General features: G+C 55.3%; 5 protein-coding genes across 5 annotated transcripts; 3 read left to right on the top strand and 2 right to left on the bottom strand.

The window, feature by feature from the left end:
* Window positions 1–323: 323 nt before the first annotated feature.
* A1O7_01892 (uncharacterized protein) lies at window positions 324–2,375 on the top strand (the record flags this gene model as incomplete). Its single annotated transcript, XM_007755928.1, has 1 exon — window positions 324–2,375. One exon carries the CDS (start codon window positions 324–326, stop codon window positions 2,373–2,375), a length of 2,052 nt encoding a protein of 683 aa, XP_007754118.1.
* A 711-nt stretch (window positions 2,376–3,086) lies between these two features.
* On the bottom strand, window positions 3,087–6,431 carry A1O7_01891 (uncharacterized protein; the record flags this gene model as incomplete). The annotated part of the gene is made up of 1 exon (XM_007755927.1): window positions 3,087–6,431. One exon carries the CDS (start codon window positions 6,429–6,431, stop codon window positions 3,087–3,089), a length of 3,345 nt encoding a protein of 1,114 aa, XP_007754117.1.
* A 1,430-nt stretch (window positions 6,432–7,861) lies between these two features.
* A1O7_01890 (uncharacterized protein) lies at window positions 7,862–9,055 on the bottom strand (the record flags this gene model as incomplete). The annotated part of the gene is made up of 1 exon (XM_007755926.1): window positions 7,862–9,055. One exon carries the CDS (start codon window positions 9,053–9,055, stop codon window positions 7,862–7,864), a length of 1,194 nt encoding a protein of 397 aa, XP_007754116.1.
* A 323-nt stretch (window positions 9,056–9,378) lies between these two features.
* On the top strand, window positions 9,379–11,346 carry A1O7_01889 (uncharacterized protein; the record flags this gene model as incomplete). The annotated part of the gene is made up of 1 exon (XM_007755925.1): window positions 9,379–11,346. The coding sequence occupies one exon, from the start codon at window positions 9,379–9,381 to the stop codon at window positions 11,344–11,346; it is 1,968 nt and encodes a 655-aa protein (XP_007754115.1).
* A 1,015-nt stretch (window positions 11,347–12,361) lies between these two features.
* A1O7_01888 (uncharacterized protein) lies at window positions 12,362–15,274 on the top strand (the record flags this gene model as incomplete). Its single annotated transcript, XM_007755924.1, has 2 exons — window positions 12,362–12,436; window positions 12,572–15,274. The coding sequence occupies 2 exons, from the start codon at window positions 12,362–12,364 to the stop codon at window positions 15,272–15,274; spliced, it is 2,778 nt and encodes a 925-aa protein (XP_007754114.1).
* Between the last annotated feature and the right edge of the window lie 851 nt (window positions 15,275–16,125).

The raw sequence follows: 16,125 nt of genomic DNA, 5'->3' as shown, positions 1-16,125 counted from the left end.
GAGAGCCTGGTCACGTGAATTACCTAAAAGCGGCATGGGTGGGTACGCTGGAGCTTCTGAAATGTTGCGTAGCGCAGCTCCAAATCTTCAATCAAAAGCACGGTTGATGTCCCCTTGGCTCTTAACATTCGTTTGAACAAGAGCCTGGACGCGGGCAGCGCAGGTCAAGATGCTGCGTCTAGCAAGGCCCGTCAGCGCACACCTGCGTAGGCAGCTCGTCGCTCAAGCTGGACAATTCGAGGTACGCTTGAACATGTTGAACCGAGCTCAGACGACTAACACGTTGTCAACAGCGGAGAACCTTCGCAGAGAGGAATGACTCAATGTTAAGCTCAGATCCGGCCTTCTTACCAGGCAGTCAGTCCAAATCAGCCGCGGTTAAGACCGAAGTCCCTTTGGGCCCTGGTGGCCCTGGTTCAGCAGCTCCCAAAACCAACGCTGCGACACCTGCGACGCCTTCCTCCGATTCAACCATTCCTCCGCAGAACGTCCCATTGGCACCTCCGAGTCCACCTGCGAAGTCCCAGACAGCTCCGCCCACAGCTTCCTCGACCGTTAGCCCGGCTGAACAGCCTCCTCCACCACCTCCGTCGCAGAAACCCACTCCACCCACCCGGAAACGATTCTCCCGCTTCCGTTTTCTGCTCTACCTCATCGGTCTGTCGGCACTTGGCTACGGTGGGGCTGTCTTCTATGCGTTGAGAAACGACAACTTCCACGACTTCTTTACCGAGTACGTTCCGTTTGGGGAGGAGTCAGTTCTGTATTTCGAAGAACGCGCGTTCAAAAAGCGGTTTCCGAATGCTAGGCACAATGTAACGCGCTCGCTTCGGTCAGATGCGAGGGACCAGGACAAGGTCACCACCATTCCTGAAAAGTCTGGATTGTCCTGGCGAGCGGTCGAGGAGCCGGACAAGGGGAGCGATGTCACTCAAAAGGGCAAGCATATGAGCGCAGTCGATGCAGGGACATCAGTCACTTCAAAAGACGCTACCGATGCGAAACAAGACCCTCAAGGAGCGACTGCCAAAGAGAGGAGTGTTTCTGTCGAGACAGCAAAGAAAGGCGCCGCGGCCAAACAGGAAGGAAAACCAAAAGAGACCGCACCAGCGGAGCTTTCCAAACCAGCCGACACTTCTGCGAAAGCGCCCTCTCCTCCACCTTCGCCTGAGAAGAGTCCAGAGGCTTCCCCGGCCTCTTCAACAGCCGATACAAGGCCGCCTGCCATTCCCCCAGTGTCACAGATATCACCGCTAAGTGTCCCCAATGCCGATGAGCCCGTGGTACAAGAACTGGTGAAAATCGTCAACGATTTGATTACGGTGGTGAACTCTGACTCCCCCGACGCGGCCAACAAGTATTCCCTGCCAATGGCAAAGGCCAAGGAGTCGCTCGAACAAGTCGCCAGCAAGATTACCGCATTACGTGATGCAGAGCGCAAGGCCGCCGAAGAGCGCATTGCTCAGGCGCACAGAGAGTTCGACGAGGGTGCTAAACAACTGCTGAAGCGCATTGAAACCGCCCAAGCCGAAGACGATGCCCGATACCGTGAAGAATTTGAGACCGAACGTGCCCGACTAGCTCAGGTCTATGAAGAGAAGGTAAAGACTGAAGTGCAACGCAGCACGGAATTAGTCGAGCAGCGTCTAAAGAACGAACTCGCTGAGCAAGCGATCGAGATGAAGCGCGATTTCGTTGCGCAGGTGAAGGATCTAGTGGAAGCTGAGCGCGAGGGGCGGTTGAGCAAACTCTCGGACCTGTCTTCCAACGTGGACTCACTAACCGAGCTCACGTCAAACTGGAATGGCGTGATCGATTCCAACCTGGCAACACAGAAACTCCAAGTCGCAGTGGATGCCGTGCGCTCCTCTCTCGACGCTTCGGCCGTCTCGGACGCGAAGCCAAGAGCATTTGTGCGTGAAATGGCCGCATTGAAACTTGTGGCCGAAGGCGATCCGGTCGTCGACGCGGCCATCGCAAGCATCAACCCTGCTGCATACCAGAATGGGATCCCGTCACAACCACAACTGATCGACCGGTTCCGTCGCGTCGCAAGCGAAGTAAGGAAAGCTTCCCTGCTACCCGAGAATGCGGGTATCGCTTCACACGCTGCTTCGCTCGTCCTATCGAATGTACTGTTCAAGAAGCGCGGCCAACCCACCGGTTCCGATGTGGAGAGCGTCCTCACCCGCACAGAGACTCTCCTGGAGGAAGGCGATCTCGACGGTGCGGCAAGAGAGATGAACTCCCTGCAGGGGTGGGCCAAAGTGTTGTCGCGGGACTGGTTGAGCGATGTTAGGAAAGCGCTGGAGGTGAAGCAGGCGTTGGACGTTATCGAGACGGAGGCACGGTTACAGTGCTTGCGGGTCGGATGAGCGGCCCAAACGCAGACAGCAGACATTTTTGAAAAGAAAACAAAGAAGCAGAACGCAGCGGCGCTATCGAGGTTTGTACAGTAAAGTTCGCCGTTGTAGACCGGCAAGGACAAATAGTCCTCGGTATCATCATTCTAGGAGCTCTGTGCACCTGTCGCCCACGATTAGGCCCTGTAGACGCCCGCGACATCAACTGGAGGGACGCCAGACCACTTCACATCCGCACCGCACGTGCCGGTCCTTGCCTGAGTCGCATTGTTGCTCCAGCTGCAAACCAATGACATCCAGCCTCGTGTGACGGGGCAGGCTATATCTTTTGTCTGCGCGGCGTCAAGGGAGCCGGTATCCTCGACCTGATCTTTCTTCATTTGCATGGCACCAGTAAGAACACCTCACATCCTCACGTGCATGTCGTCGTCGTCATCCAATGCGGCTGTTACAAATTTATACAAAGTGGTGTACCGTCGTAGCAGTTAAGAACACCAAAAAAGGTTGAATGCCCAACCGCGAAAGGAGAAACCGTCCCCCTCCCTCCTGAAATCAATTCCTGCCCGGCGGTAGACTTGCCATCGAGTGCCTCCTTTGCTGGATAAGCCAATACCGTCACCTTGTGCTGCACAGATAATCCTTCATACTGGCAAGGTTCTGGTCCGTTTTCTATTACCATGTCTCGACCTTTTGTCGGTCATAGAAAGCGAAAATACCGCGCCGTCATTCAAGCCAGAACATCCATCTGACCCCTCTTATCAGGCACCTGCCCACCCCCAGTATTGCCTGAATCACACTCACAACCGCCCAGATTAGCCACAGCAACCCCACAACCGTCCACTCAATGCCGGCAAACCACAATTTTCTGAAAAGCCGGATCGGGCCCCTCCGTTTGCGGCGAAACGCGACATCGATCGTGTCGTTGAGTTCTTTCACAGCAAGAGTGGAGGTTGTGGAGAGTTTCATGGAGAGTTCACCGGCGGAATCGGCCGTCACGCGGACCTGTGGTGTCATGGTGTTTTCGACTTGGTCTTCGAGGCTTTGCAGCTGGGTGTGCAATGTCGGGATCAGAGAGCTGGTAAACGAGTGGAGTTTAGTGTTGAACGTCGAGGAGTGGCCTTCCAAAGTCTTCATGATATTCTGGGCTGCGACGATATGCCGTTCGCGCTTCCTCACACGAAGCGGCTTGGTTGAATGTAAGGCCTTGTTCTCCGCCGTGAGGCTTTCGTACAGGTACCTTGGAAGCTCCTCCCCAGAATCGTCTGCTCGGCGACCGATCTCTCGAGCTTTCACGGTAGAAGTGTACAACAACGCGTAAGCACGTTCAATGTCTCGCCACGAGACATCTCCAGCCTCGCGGTTTTCCAGTCCTCCCGGCGACCCAGCAGCGCTGGAGACATCACCCGTGGATTTCACAGGCCGAAGACGAGTGAGGCCTGTGACAGGACCTAGAACAGAGTTGAGTTGATCTGAAGCATCCCTCGATCGGCTCAGATCAAGCGCGGCACCGAATCCGTACGTATTCTGCCGACTCAACTCATTGGGCGTGTTGGGTGCGCCAGTATCGAGTTTGGGCAGCTGGGCAAGTCGCGGCGAATGAGAATTTGACCGCGGCCGAACCGTGAGATGAGGCGTGTTGTCAGTAGAGTCTTTTCGAACGACGGCATCTTCTGGGGACAATAGGCCCTGCTTCTTTTCCTGCTGATCGCGATCCCTTTGAAAAGGCGAGGTGAAACTTGGCAGATTGGGATTGTTGTATCGAGGCCGATCATGATTGGAAGAACTTGCTTTCGTGGCAATCGGGGAGACCTGGTCGCTGGGCGTGCTTTCAAGGGTAGAAGACCTTGAGCGCGCAAGTGGTGGCGGAGTCTTCAAAATGGTCCCGTTTTGGTGGTGGTGATGATGGTCCTTGTCCGAGTCAGATGCATACGAGCGGATGCTGCCTTCCGAGGCCGAACCTCTGTGCCTGTATACCGTGGGCGGATCACGTTTCCAAATAAAGTCCCCAACCCGAGATACTTCGTTGCCAACAATCTCTGCAATGCGGCCTCCTTTGAAGATACCACGGAGTCTTGAATGATCACCTCCGGCCGTCCCAGTAGATCGTGTGCTGACCTTACTGGCCACGCTGTGCCTTTGTTCGTTTAACGATTGTGGCACCATGTCATCCGCTGCTACTGAGTGTGAGCCATTCTCGGACAAGGGGCTAAGCCCCCTTGTCATCGGACTGTGGCCACGAGAATCAGCAGCCTTGGTTTGCTTCACTGATTCATGGCTCACTTGCACGTGTGGGATGTGCGCGAAGTCAGTTGTGCTGACCGACCCTTGTTCTTTGTGCGACTTCCGATGGAACGGCTGCAAGATTGTGGAGATGGGTCTCCTTGCAGGCGAACCGGGTCGGCTGGGAGGTGGAGAGAGATTGATAGCGATACTTGGCCATTCCAGGTTGGTAGGGGAGTTCGGAGCTGTAGTGCTGTCATAATCAGTGGAAGCGCGTGGTTGAGGCTCGTGCTCGAGACTTGACCTGTTCGGCACCTGTGCTGCAGAGCGAGGTCGCGAGCCGTCGTGTCTGTTTCGAGATCGAGTCAGTGGTGCGGCTTTCTTGAAAGTGTCAACCCCGAACAGCTTGTTGAGTGCTGGATGGTCGATCGAGCCTCTTTTCGAAGTGGGCGCCGAAGAGCCTTGACTTGAATCTCCGTGCCCGTTTCCGAGAGATTGAGACGGTCGCTTTGAATGCAAATGGCTGCGTCGCTGTTCCCCAGCATCGGTTGTCGGGGCATCCTGCCTCTTCCGTCGCAGTCTCTTACGGCCACGTTCGCCATCTGATGAGAGACTAGAGTATTCAGAATCGCTGCTATCCTGAAACAACTTCTTCCTGATCCGAGACCGCTCTCGGGAGCTGCTGCCTTCCTTGGGTTGTAATGAATCCCGAATGATATCCCTACGCCTGCCGTGACGGCCACTTCGGTGCAGATGATGAGCCGACTTGAATGTTGGTAACTCGGGCAGGGCCGACGGGGGCGGCTCGCGGAACGAATCAGCCTGAGACTCTGGGGGCGGAGATGGCTGTTGCAGTCTACTAGGTACTTCGACGGCGGGAGCGCGACTACGCCATCCAGAGAATTTGAATTGTGTGTCAGGCGGATAAATTGGATTGTTGTCTCGGTCTTGTATTTTCGTCTTGTTCAAGCCTTGCTCCAGCCAAAAGGCGTCAGCGATCAGATCAGCGGGATGAGTGACCCAGTCGGACCGCGGGCGGCTAGGCTTGGGGTGGAGCTGGTCCGGTGTTCGATGCGACATTGTACTCCTGGGTTCTTCTTCCGGGTTATCGGCGGCTTCATCAGCAGTTTCCACTGTACGTAGCGAAAGCGGAGGTAAGCGAACGCATTCCAGGGAGTCGTGCTGGGTTTCTGTGTGACTTGAGATCACGGCATCAACCCAAGCCCTGACTTTCTCTACATCGTGCCATCCCTCGGCTTCGCTGTTGATAGGAGTCTTCTCCCAGATACGCAACTTCCTATTGCGGACGTACTGTAGGGGATTGTAGGCCTTTTGGTGCGTTTCTGGTCCGCCCGGAGGTGCTGGTGTGCCTGGTCTCCGAAGCGGAGGCAAGTGCGAAAGAAGCCGTCGATGTTCGTGGGCGAGCTCGAAGTAGATTTTTGCCTTCTCGACACGAGCTGCAGTGGCTGGGGAGACGTGGTCAGCAAACCCAGTATCAAGGTCAAGATCATCCTCGCCCTCAGTCACAGACGTGTCGAGAGGCTGGTTTAGTAGGCCCCCAACAGAGTCCTGTTGCTTAGCTGAAGATCTGCGACCTGGAGAACGGCTCTGCGATAGTCGACGTTTTGTTGACATAAATGGGGCGATGCTTCGTCGCCGAACGGTATTGTTTGGCTTGACGGTTGATGCGACAGAAAGGATGCGACGGTCGCCGTGCTCACTGGAGACATATCTTCTTCCTGAGGCCATACGACGTCGACCTTCACTCAGGCTCAGAGCCATGTTGACAATACGGGCCGGGTCGTTGTCGTAGCCGACCTTGGCCACCGATGTGTTTTCAGCCGTCATATTATGGGATGTCGAAGCTGAGCTCCCCGTAAATCTAGTTCCTTTTTGAGACGACGAAAGCGACCGTCGGACGTCAGTACCTGCGACGAGCTGATCTGGGCTAGGAGAATGGTGGATGACAGGTTCCTGCTTGACTTCACTCGCCAGCGGAGAACTTTTGAAGGATGTATTCGAGTAGCCGTTAGGCTTATGCCTTCTCTTTGCGATCGACAAATCGGAGTCGCCGCCATCGCGTTTCCTTTCTGAAGATCGTTGGGAAGGAGTCGGCGGTCCTCGAGAGGCACGCTTCGGATTGGAGATGGGCTCGAGAAGAAACCCGCCTGAGGTTCGCGAACCGTTATGACGAGGAGCCTCGTTTTCTTTCCCCTTCTCCTTTTCCCTGCTGTGATCGCTCCGTGCACTGCTGCCACCGAAGGAAAGACGCTCTAATAACCCATTGTATGCTGGTTCAGGAGTGCGCCTGCCAGTCCGATGACTGTCTGATCCTGAAGCGGGTGACGATGTCCTCGAGGCTCGGCCGTCTCGCTCGTTGACAGGATCTCGAACAGGATGAAAGACAGGCAGCGACAGCCGATTAGATTCAGGGCGGTCCGTATCGCTGGCAGCTCGGCCGTCAGGAGGTGTGGGAGAAGTCGACATCAGTCACCTGCCCATCAAAGCAGGTGCACTGGTCGGCTACCGCAGCTTCCTGCGCGCAGTTATAGACGGAACCATTGCAATGAGCAAATAATACGGTGTGGTAGTGCTCGCGTCGCCGTCGAGGAAGGTCAACGTCTTCGTAACTTGAACGAAGACTTGAGTCGTTCGCTAGGTCGGGGAACTTCTGGATCACAAGGTCACTCGGCCGCTGCCCGCATGGATGGCCGTCCAGGTTGTAAATCAACTACTCCGTACTGTGTAAATAATCCGGAGCGGAGGTGATGCGATGGGGCAGCAGGACTACTGCCTAAGCCAGGCTGCGAACCAATTGGTGGGCGTAGGGGGTTTAGGGTTGCGAAGGTTACGGGCACGACAGGGCACTTCATTTAGGGCCCGTGGCAGGTCGGGCAGCTGCGTGCAGCTTTAACCAAGTTAGACTTGACGCCCGCTGGCTCGTCAACCACGACACATTCATGCTTGTTTACTGAGGCAGGGCACCGGTTGCGATGTGGTCACTCTGGATGACATGTATTTGCGGCAGTACCACCAGGTACCGTCACACTGTTTGACAAGAAGACTAGGTTCAGTGACTACCAAACAGGTAAACTTCCATCTACTGAGCATGTGTAGCTCGTGTGGACACCCACTAAATCTCATCTTGTGGAGCGATGGGCCAGAACAGCATTTGGTCTAGAAGATCTCCATGTTTGTCTTCGGTCGATAGTCCCCGCCAGCATATAAGTAGTGATACAGTACACAGTTCCTCGTACTCTCGTGGTCTTCCACCACTTCTAGCTTGTGCCTTCTCCTTCCACTAACCTCAATATGCTGAGTCTGACCTGTTCACTTGTCTGGATCCTGTTGTGTCCTCCGTGCCGCACTCTCTCCCACCGCAATTGCTTGCTGCCATCCTCGCTCCTGAACTCCTCATGATTCAAATCTCGCGTCGAGTCGGTCTTGCCGTTCGACGCCGCTGCCAACACGTGGTCCCAGTTCGCGCGGCCCTCCTGCCATGGGATCTCATAGTCGTTACGAGCATGTAACATGACCAGGTTCAGCTGTACACCGGGCGTCTTCGCCAACTCCACCAACCTGGAGCTCGCGTCCCATCTGTCTTCGATCTTGGACCGCAAGTAGTCTTGGATGCGGGGGTATCCCATCAAAGGAGACAGCAGGGGCGGGGTAAGTCCCTTGAACGAGTAAGATTCAAGAAGATTGGGCAACGAGGTGAAGCTGGCAATCAACACCAAGGCCTTGAATGGAGCCCTGCCAAGCTTCAATACCCATTCGTGGTAAAAGGCTGTCGAGATGAAAGTTCCCATGGACTGTCCAACAAGCACGATTTGAGATGGATCAAGATGCTGCTCCGGCGCCCGCCGTCCTCTTCCGCTCTCGTTAGAATAGCCTGTCAGAGCAGACAGCAAGGCCACTGCGTCCTGAACGACACCGGTCTCTGTGGGACTTCCTGTGCTAAGCCCAAATCCCCGATAGTCGAAGGCAATGACATGCACCGGTTTCTCTGGCGTTGACACTCCGAGCATCTGTTGATATGCGCTTGGGCGATAGTTAGAAGCAAGGTGTGCGGCGTTCCCATGGAAGGCCACCACGGCGGTCGCATGTGGGTCTTTCAGGAGTAGTTGCAAGCCCACACTCTTGGAGGCGGCCTGGAAAGGCTTCAAGCCAAAATCGGGCTGAGCTTTTAAAGCGCGTTCGTGCTTGTAGTACAGATGAGTAGGCAGAATATGCCAGGCGAAGAGGGTGACGTTGTCCGAGGTAGTGACAGTGAAAGGCTGAATCTGATGATGGATGAAGCCAAACTGCTCGGTGTTGTTGAGGTCCTGCCAGTAAGTAGGATTGAGGTTGTGAACATATGTCACGTTCCGCTGGACGACTGGGATGGTCAAGCTACCCATCGCCAGGGCATATATCAGACCACATGCCGCCAGGCCCCAGAAAGCCTTGCGGAAGAGATTGTCGAATGCCATCTCGGCGGAGAACCCACCAGCAGAGGTAAGTTGTTCGGGCCAAACTCTGTGTCTTTCTACAAGACCCGCGCACTTACACACTCATCATCAAGAGATTGGGCCCGGCACCTGTTGTCCACCCACCCGTAATCATTATAAGATGCTGTTGGAACAGTTGTCGGAGTGGATGAGCTTGAAGTGAGGGATCCGAATCCCCTCGGCTGACCTTCCCCGGCAGAAACATCGTCGACCAGGCACTCCGGCTGCTACAACCAAGTAAATGTACTTCGATCTCAATCCTCCCAACCAGCCACTGAGGCAAGACAGTTCGCTATCGGTCGATCATGGCCGACGTGACTCCCCAGAAGCGAGCACTTCCCGCTCGAGAGCGACGAGAATCTGCAGCGAAGCGAAGAGCCTTGTCGCCGGCGCAACCTCCTCCGAACACGTCCCCTCCCATCGATCCCAAACCATCAACGGCCGCCGCCACGCCAGCTACTGGCCGAAAGACGGGGTACACACGCGGGCCGTACAAGAAGCGAGCCAGCTTAATCCAGGCTCAGACTCCCACCTCAGGTTCCCGCTCATCACCTTCAGTCTCCACCTCCGTAGATGCCTTGCCTACCCGTGTTGTGGCGCACAAGCCGTTACCTACGACGAAAGAAAAGCCCCCTTCGAAACTGTCCCTCAAAGAGTACCTGTCTATTGCTGAGAGCACCATTCTGGCCGCGTCCTTGTACCAATCCCGCATACAATGGCTGTATAATGGCGTCTTCCAGAAGTACTATGTCAAGAAGAGGAAGGGCGTCGAGGTGCCTCCCAGTAACCCAGATATCAAGTCAATGCAGCGCTTGGGCCCTGCCACAATAACCGTCGAACCCCATACCTTTGATGTTATGTTTTACGTGGTCAAGGATGCTACGGTACCTCTGCCCTACCCACGTCATGCAAATCAGCACACCGTCAAACAGATGGGCCCTCCGTCGCACCCTCCGCCATATACTGGCCTCCCTCCCCAGGCTCCATACCAACAGCACCAGACCCCACCGACTGTGTCCAATCGCCCTTCGGCCACCATGCCTCCCACCCCTAAGCCTGTGCCTACACAAGAGCCTCCACCTCCAAAAGCCACCGAGAATGGCGCTCCCAAAGGGTCCAAACACGAAAATAATGCTCACCCTGCATCCGTTAATCTTCCGGCAGCACAGACGCCAAATGAGAGGCAAACTCAAGCACCACAACCTGGTCCAAAGCCCAGTCCAGCAGCCGCAGGGAAAGGAAGTACGCAAGATCCGGTGATCCAGATGCTAGCTGCGCGCGCTGCGTCAGACCCACAGTTGAAGGAGTTGATGAAGGTTGTGGCTACCTCCAGGGCGTCGCCGGAACAGTTGAAGGAGTTCCAATCCCACATCGACGAGTTCAACGAGGTCATTCGGCGGCAGGAAGCTGCGCGAGTTGCCAAGAAAGAAGGAACCCCCAGCCAGCCGTCGTCGACTAAGCCTGTACCGGAAGCCTCTCAACCTGCACCCGATATGCAATCCACGCCCGCTATACCGAGTTCACCAGCTGGACCGGCAGCAACCATGCCATCTACACAACCTACTGTGCAAAGTGCTCCTCGAACGCAGCCACTTCAGTCGGGCCCGGCTTCCACCCCCGCAGGCCCACCGCCAGCAGCAGCAGCGTTACCCGGAGTGGTGCACACATTTCGAAATCCCCCTGCGCCGCTTGGCCGTGGAGGTCCATTAGCTGGCTATGGTGGGTATGCAGCTCCACCTCCGGGCCGACCAGAGCCCTTCATCAAGCATGTTGTCCTGGAATTTACCAGTGTGCCCGCAGGCGGTCTGGCTGCTTGTCCAGACAGATGGTTGTTTCCCGAGCATGCAGTGCTGGACATGCGGCCGAATGGACTGGACATGATCTGCTCCTTCTTGGTAGAACTCCAAGGTTCGCAGATCATGTCCTGGGCGGGCGCTGGGTCTTCTGCAGGTAAAGGTGATTCGGAAGGCAAGTGGCAAGCAGACCAAGAATATTATCAGCCAGTGACCATGACGGTCAGAGCGCGAGATCACAAAGTCATCCAGACGATCGCCAAAGCCGCGAAGACACTCCCGGCAGTCCAAGAGTACATGAAGGAAGTGATGAGCAAGAAACAGCGGGCCCCGGTGGAATATCTGGTGCATCGATTGCCACGCGAAAGGAGCCATGTGGGCGCGGAAGACACGGAGACGGGGTTTGTGGACAGCGGCGTGGAACTTGGCAGCGATGCTGCGTCAGAAGACGACGACTTGAAGGACTGGTATGGCATATGAGGAGTGAAGCATCGACTCGGCTGGCTGATAACGGGCGATCATCTGGGTTTAGCCTTGATTCGGTACCTAGGCGATCTCGGTACCTGATGCGGATGAATCAGAGCAGCTCATGTGCTGTACTGCTACCCGACTGCAGGTGACTTGGGCATCGGACCACACTGTAACAAAGTGGCCGCTTGTCGTTGCAAGCCAATCCACACACGCGACGTTGATGAAGCCGGCGAGCGGCAAGGGTGACTTGTGCCTGACCGGAATCGCTCTTGCGTAGTATTGCACGAAGCTAGCATGTGATGTTTCCTCTTTCCATCTTGTCTGCTGGTCCTCCTCTAGACGTAGTGTTTGGAGTATGGGCTCCGATGCTTTATAACTCGGGGGTTCGACAGCGGAGCGTACGAGTCATTGCGACAAGTCCACGTGAACTCCGGCCGACACCAACCTTGATGAGCATCTCGGATTTCGGGTGAAGTGAGCCGTCGGCCGTTCCGCTTTGCCTTCTCGCTCACTCCGCCGCACAAGGTAATTAAGACGGGACCAGCATCCGCCATGGACCCAGAGCGAGTGCCGGACCATGTCATCGTGCGTCGAACCAAGGCGTCTATGATGTTGCCGGCCGTGCCTGGGACACTTGCCCCCGGTCACGACCAACTAACCACACGACCCTTGCTGCCACCAGTCGGTTCGAACCAACCACAACACCTGTCGGGACTGTGGCACCATATGGTTCGCATCTGTCTATCCACCCATTGACCCAGCTGCTATTCGCCATCTTCATGTCATCGGCGGACCTAGAACAACCTCCACGGAGGGCATCTTGAACCGCGCGCGCCAGTGCTTCCTCACCCGCGCAAACACAATCAGCGCCACACAAAGCCATATCCTGGAGTATCACTCCCCAGACTTGCCATGAACCTTTGCTCGCATGTCGCTCTCTAATTCTTTCTCTCCTTCTCCTTTCCCTCCTGTCGACGACGCTCCTTCCAAGCCCACTCAGATAAAATTCTATCGTCCGGCGCAAATGGCGCTCTTTGCAAAGCTTGCGACTTATCCTCCACTGGCCCAAGTCACGGTGGTTTCTCCTACACGAGACAAGGTGAATATCCGCCTTTCTCTTCTGACTTCTGAGCGCGGCCGAGCGTGTGGCAGAGCCGGACCGCTCGACGGACTTCCTGCATGAGGATGACGTCTGGACAGACCCCCTTTGTTCATCACACTGATACCTCCGTAGTTCAACTTTACCGTTGTCCTCGAATCATCAAGATCGTTGCCCGAAAGACCGTGGGAGGTTTCGATCTGGTATGACCACGGGAGTTACGCCGGGAACAAATCGCCATGGCAAGCCCTGGATCTGAAGCTCGAGCACACCACTCCAGCGGTTCTTTATGACGATACGCAAGCCGACAACTACCGGTATACCTTCTCTGGCGACCTCGACAGCCCTTTTGTGTCCTTTGGCCGGACCTACAAGGGCCGAAGAGTGCCTTTCACGGTCCGCTTCCGCGTCGATCCAACCGCGGAATGGTCGTGGGTGTACCACAACTTCGGCATCAGAGATGGCGAACTTATTCTGCAGCCTCCTATTGACCCTAATTTCCTCGGCGCATCCCCGGTGGAGGTCGAGGAAGGTTGGACATTGCGAAAGACGCCAAGCGATGCACCCGAAGCTCGATTATACACCATCGAATCAGCCCACCCGATACCGACCCCGGACGCTGGAAATGCGTCGCCAGAATCACTTGTCCTTGGTCGTGTAACTCAAGTGTGTCGCTGGCTGGCCCTGGTCCGGATCTGGGAGCCATGGTTTGCCCCTAGGCACGGTGGAAATCGACTTCACCTGTCTGAACCAGCAATTCTACTCTCCTTCCTCCGCTCTGATGGTCTGCATGTCGTCCTGCTGGCGGTGAACGGCATCGATGAGGCCCTGACAGAGTTTACATCCACCCACGACGGTGCAATTGTGGTTCGGGCTAGGAATGATACAGGACGAGATCGCAAGTACAAAATCCTGGCGGCTTCTGCTTGGAACTTCGAGGTCGCAAATGCCGCCGTCATGTACGAGATGCGCAAACTAGTCCGCCAGTCCAAAGCATACCACCAAGCGCTAGAACAGCTAGAGCGATTACCCAGAAGCATCCGATCAGAGTCTCTAGATTCAGATACGGTGCTTGTCAATCACGAGAAGCATCCCACCAACGATCCAACAGTGACTCCGCAGTGGCTAGGTAGTTGGTATGACAGCCTTGCCTATTGTACCTGGAACTCTCTCGGCCAGGATCTGAATGCACAGAAGATCATGGACGGACTAGATTCGCTGGCTCGACACAAGATCTACATCTCGACCTTGATCATTGACGACAACTGGCAATCCCTCGATGGCACGCAAGGAGAAACAAATCAATTCCAACGTGGCTGGAGGGACTTCGAAGCCAATCCACTGGGCTTCCCTAAAGGCCTGAAAGCAGCAGTCGACAAGATCAGAGAGACCCACCCAAAGATCCGTGATATTGCTGTCTGGCACGCGCTCATGGGTTATTGGGGCTGTGTCTCTGCAGACGGCAAGATTGCACAAACGTACAAGACGCAGGAGGTCACATTCCGAGAAGGAACTCCCATGGCCGGCCGCAAATTGGTGGTCCACCCAGACGACATCCACCGCATGTACGACGACTTTTATCGTTTCCTGTCGAACGCAGGCGTCACCGGCGTCAAAACAGACGTCCAGTTCGCACTCGACCTCCTCAACGACACACCAGACCGACGATCCTTTACGAATACCTACCAGTCGGCGTGGACGCAGGCACACCTACGCCACCTCTCTGGAAAAGCCATCTCGTGCATGTCTATGCTGCCACAGATCCTCTTTCACAGCTTTCTGCCGACCACAACTCCCCGAATTCTGCTCCGCAACAGCGACGATTTCTTTCCAAACGTGCCCACGTCGCATGCGTGGCATATCTTCGTCAACGCCCACAACGCGCTTTTCACCCAGCATCTCAATATTCTTCCGGACTGGGACATGTTCCAATCCAGTCATCCTTATAGTGGCTTCCATGCCGCTGCACGTTGCGTCTCTGGCGGACCAATCTACATCACAGACACGCCCGGCGAGCACGACGTCGGGCTCATCCAGCAAATGACGGCGCTGAGTCCGAGGGGACAGACGATTATCCTGCGACCCAGCTGTGTTGGCAAGACCATGGGTGTCTACGACAAGTACGACGAAAAGAGCGTGCTCAAGGTCGGCGCCTACGACGGCAAATCAGACGTGGGATCTTCCTTCCTGGGCGTCTTCAACATCGCCGAATCAGAAACCAGCTTCATCCTGCCCATCACGAAATTCCCGGGCGTCAATGCTCCTGCCTCTTCCACCGGCAATACAGAGGTCTCCGAAAACAAGTGGATCGTCCGCTCGCACATTTCTAACCGGATCACGTCACCAATCCGCCCCTCTGATCCCATCAAACCCGACAATCTGCTCCAGTGCACGCTGCCCATCCGTGGCTACGATGTCTGGACCGCTCTGCCCGTGCACACCTTCCGCCTGCCCGCATCGGACTCCGACCTCGGCGTCTCTGTGCTCGGCCTTCTGGGCCCATTCACAGGTGCCGCTGCGATTGTGGAGTCGAATTTCAACCTCGACAAAGTCACGTCCGAGGCGGTTCCACATCGCCTGAAAATCCACGTCCAGCTCAAGGCGTTCGGACTGCTGGGTATCTGGCTCTCGGACGTTCAATCCCGGCAGCGCAAGGTCGAGGACATGATGGTCATCATCCAAGGACGAGCCGTGCCACAGCACGTGGTCAGCTTCGAGACAGAGCATTGTCCTGCAGAGAGCGGAGTTCTCGTCATCGACGTCGGCAAAGCCTGGGAGGAGATGGAGCTAGAGTCGGGCTGGAGCAACGAGGTCGGGGTAGACCTCTTCTTGCATTGACCCTGCGTAGAGTCATAAGCGCTGATGATGGCCAGCTCGTTTGCGTTACCGCCCTGCACGCCATATTCGTTGTTCTCGAGCATGTGTTCCAAGAACATTCCATGTAGCGAGACTCATCTGCAGAGGACAAGATGGAATGCTCAATGCGTGCTAGGAAAAGATAGAGTATCAATAGAATAGTCTCGTTCTCCCAGCACCTTCGCATTATATTCAAGCTGGTTAATGGATCTCTCGTCTTCTGCTCAGTGACCAGTTATTATCTCAATTTCTGCCGAGATCTTCTTCCAGATCACTCGGTTGATGACGAGATTCCCGCCTGAATGACCAATCATTGGCGTTAAGGGACCGTGCCGATGGTTGTCTCAGTCGACGTCTCCTCTCTAGTTTGTCTTTGTACTATTTCGACCTTCCTTCTACCCTGGACTGGGCAAGGACAGCCTGGACGATACTGTCATAGAGCGCACGGTGGGGTTAAGTATCAATAATGGTGTGGTGCAGTGTTTACTCTCGTCACATAAATTACATGATTCTGCTACCGCCAATATTCCTTCCCACACATCTATCCTCTTTCCACTTTACTTCTATACAGTCCACCTTGTATGTGCTGCCCTCGGCCCGAAACGGTGTCGAGGAGCATCCATCCTCTGGTGTGTCGGTTTCATCCTGATGTGACGCGTGTGGATTGGATCATGGCAGCCGAGATCCGGGACTGACGCTGATGCTGCCGGGACTGATGCTCAGATGTTGATGCTCAGATGTGGATGTTGATGCTGATGATGTTGATGTTGATGATGTTGATGCTGATGATGTTGATGCTGATGATGTTGATGCTGATGATGTTGATGCTGATG

Source organism: Cladophialophora yegresii, assembly GCF_000585515.1.
Source record: "Cladophialophora yegresii CBS 114405 chromosome Unknown aczIN-supercont1.1, whole genome shotgun sequence".
NCBI lineage: Eukaryota > Fungi > Ascomycota > Eurotiomycetes > Chaetothyriales > Herpotrichiellaceae > Cladophialophora > Cladophialophora yegresii.
This window is presented reverse-complemented; position numbering and strand designations above follow the sequence as displayed.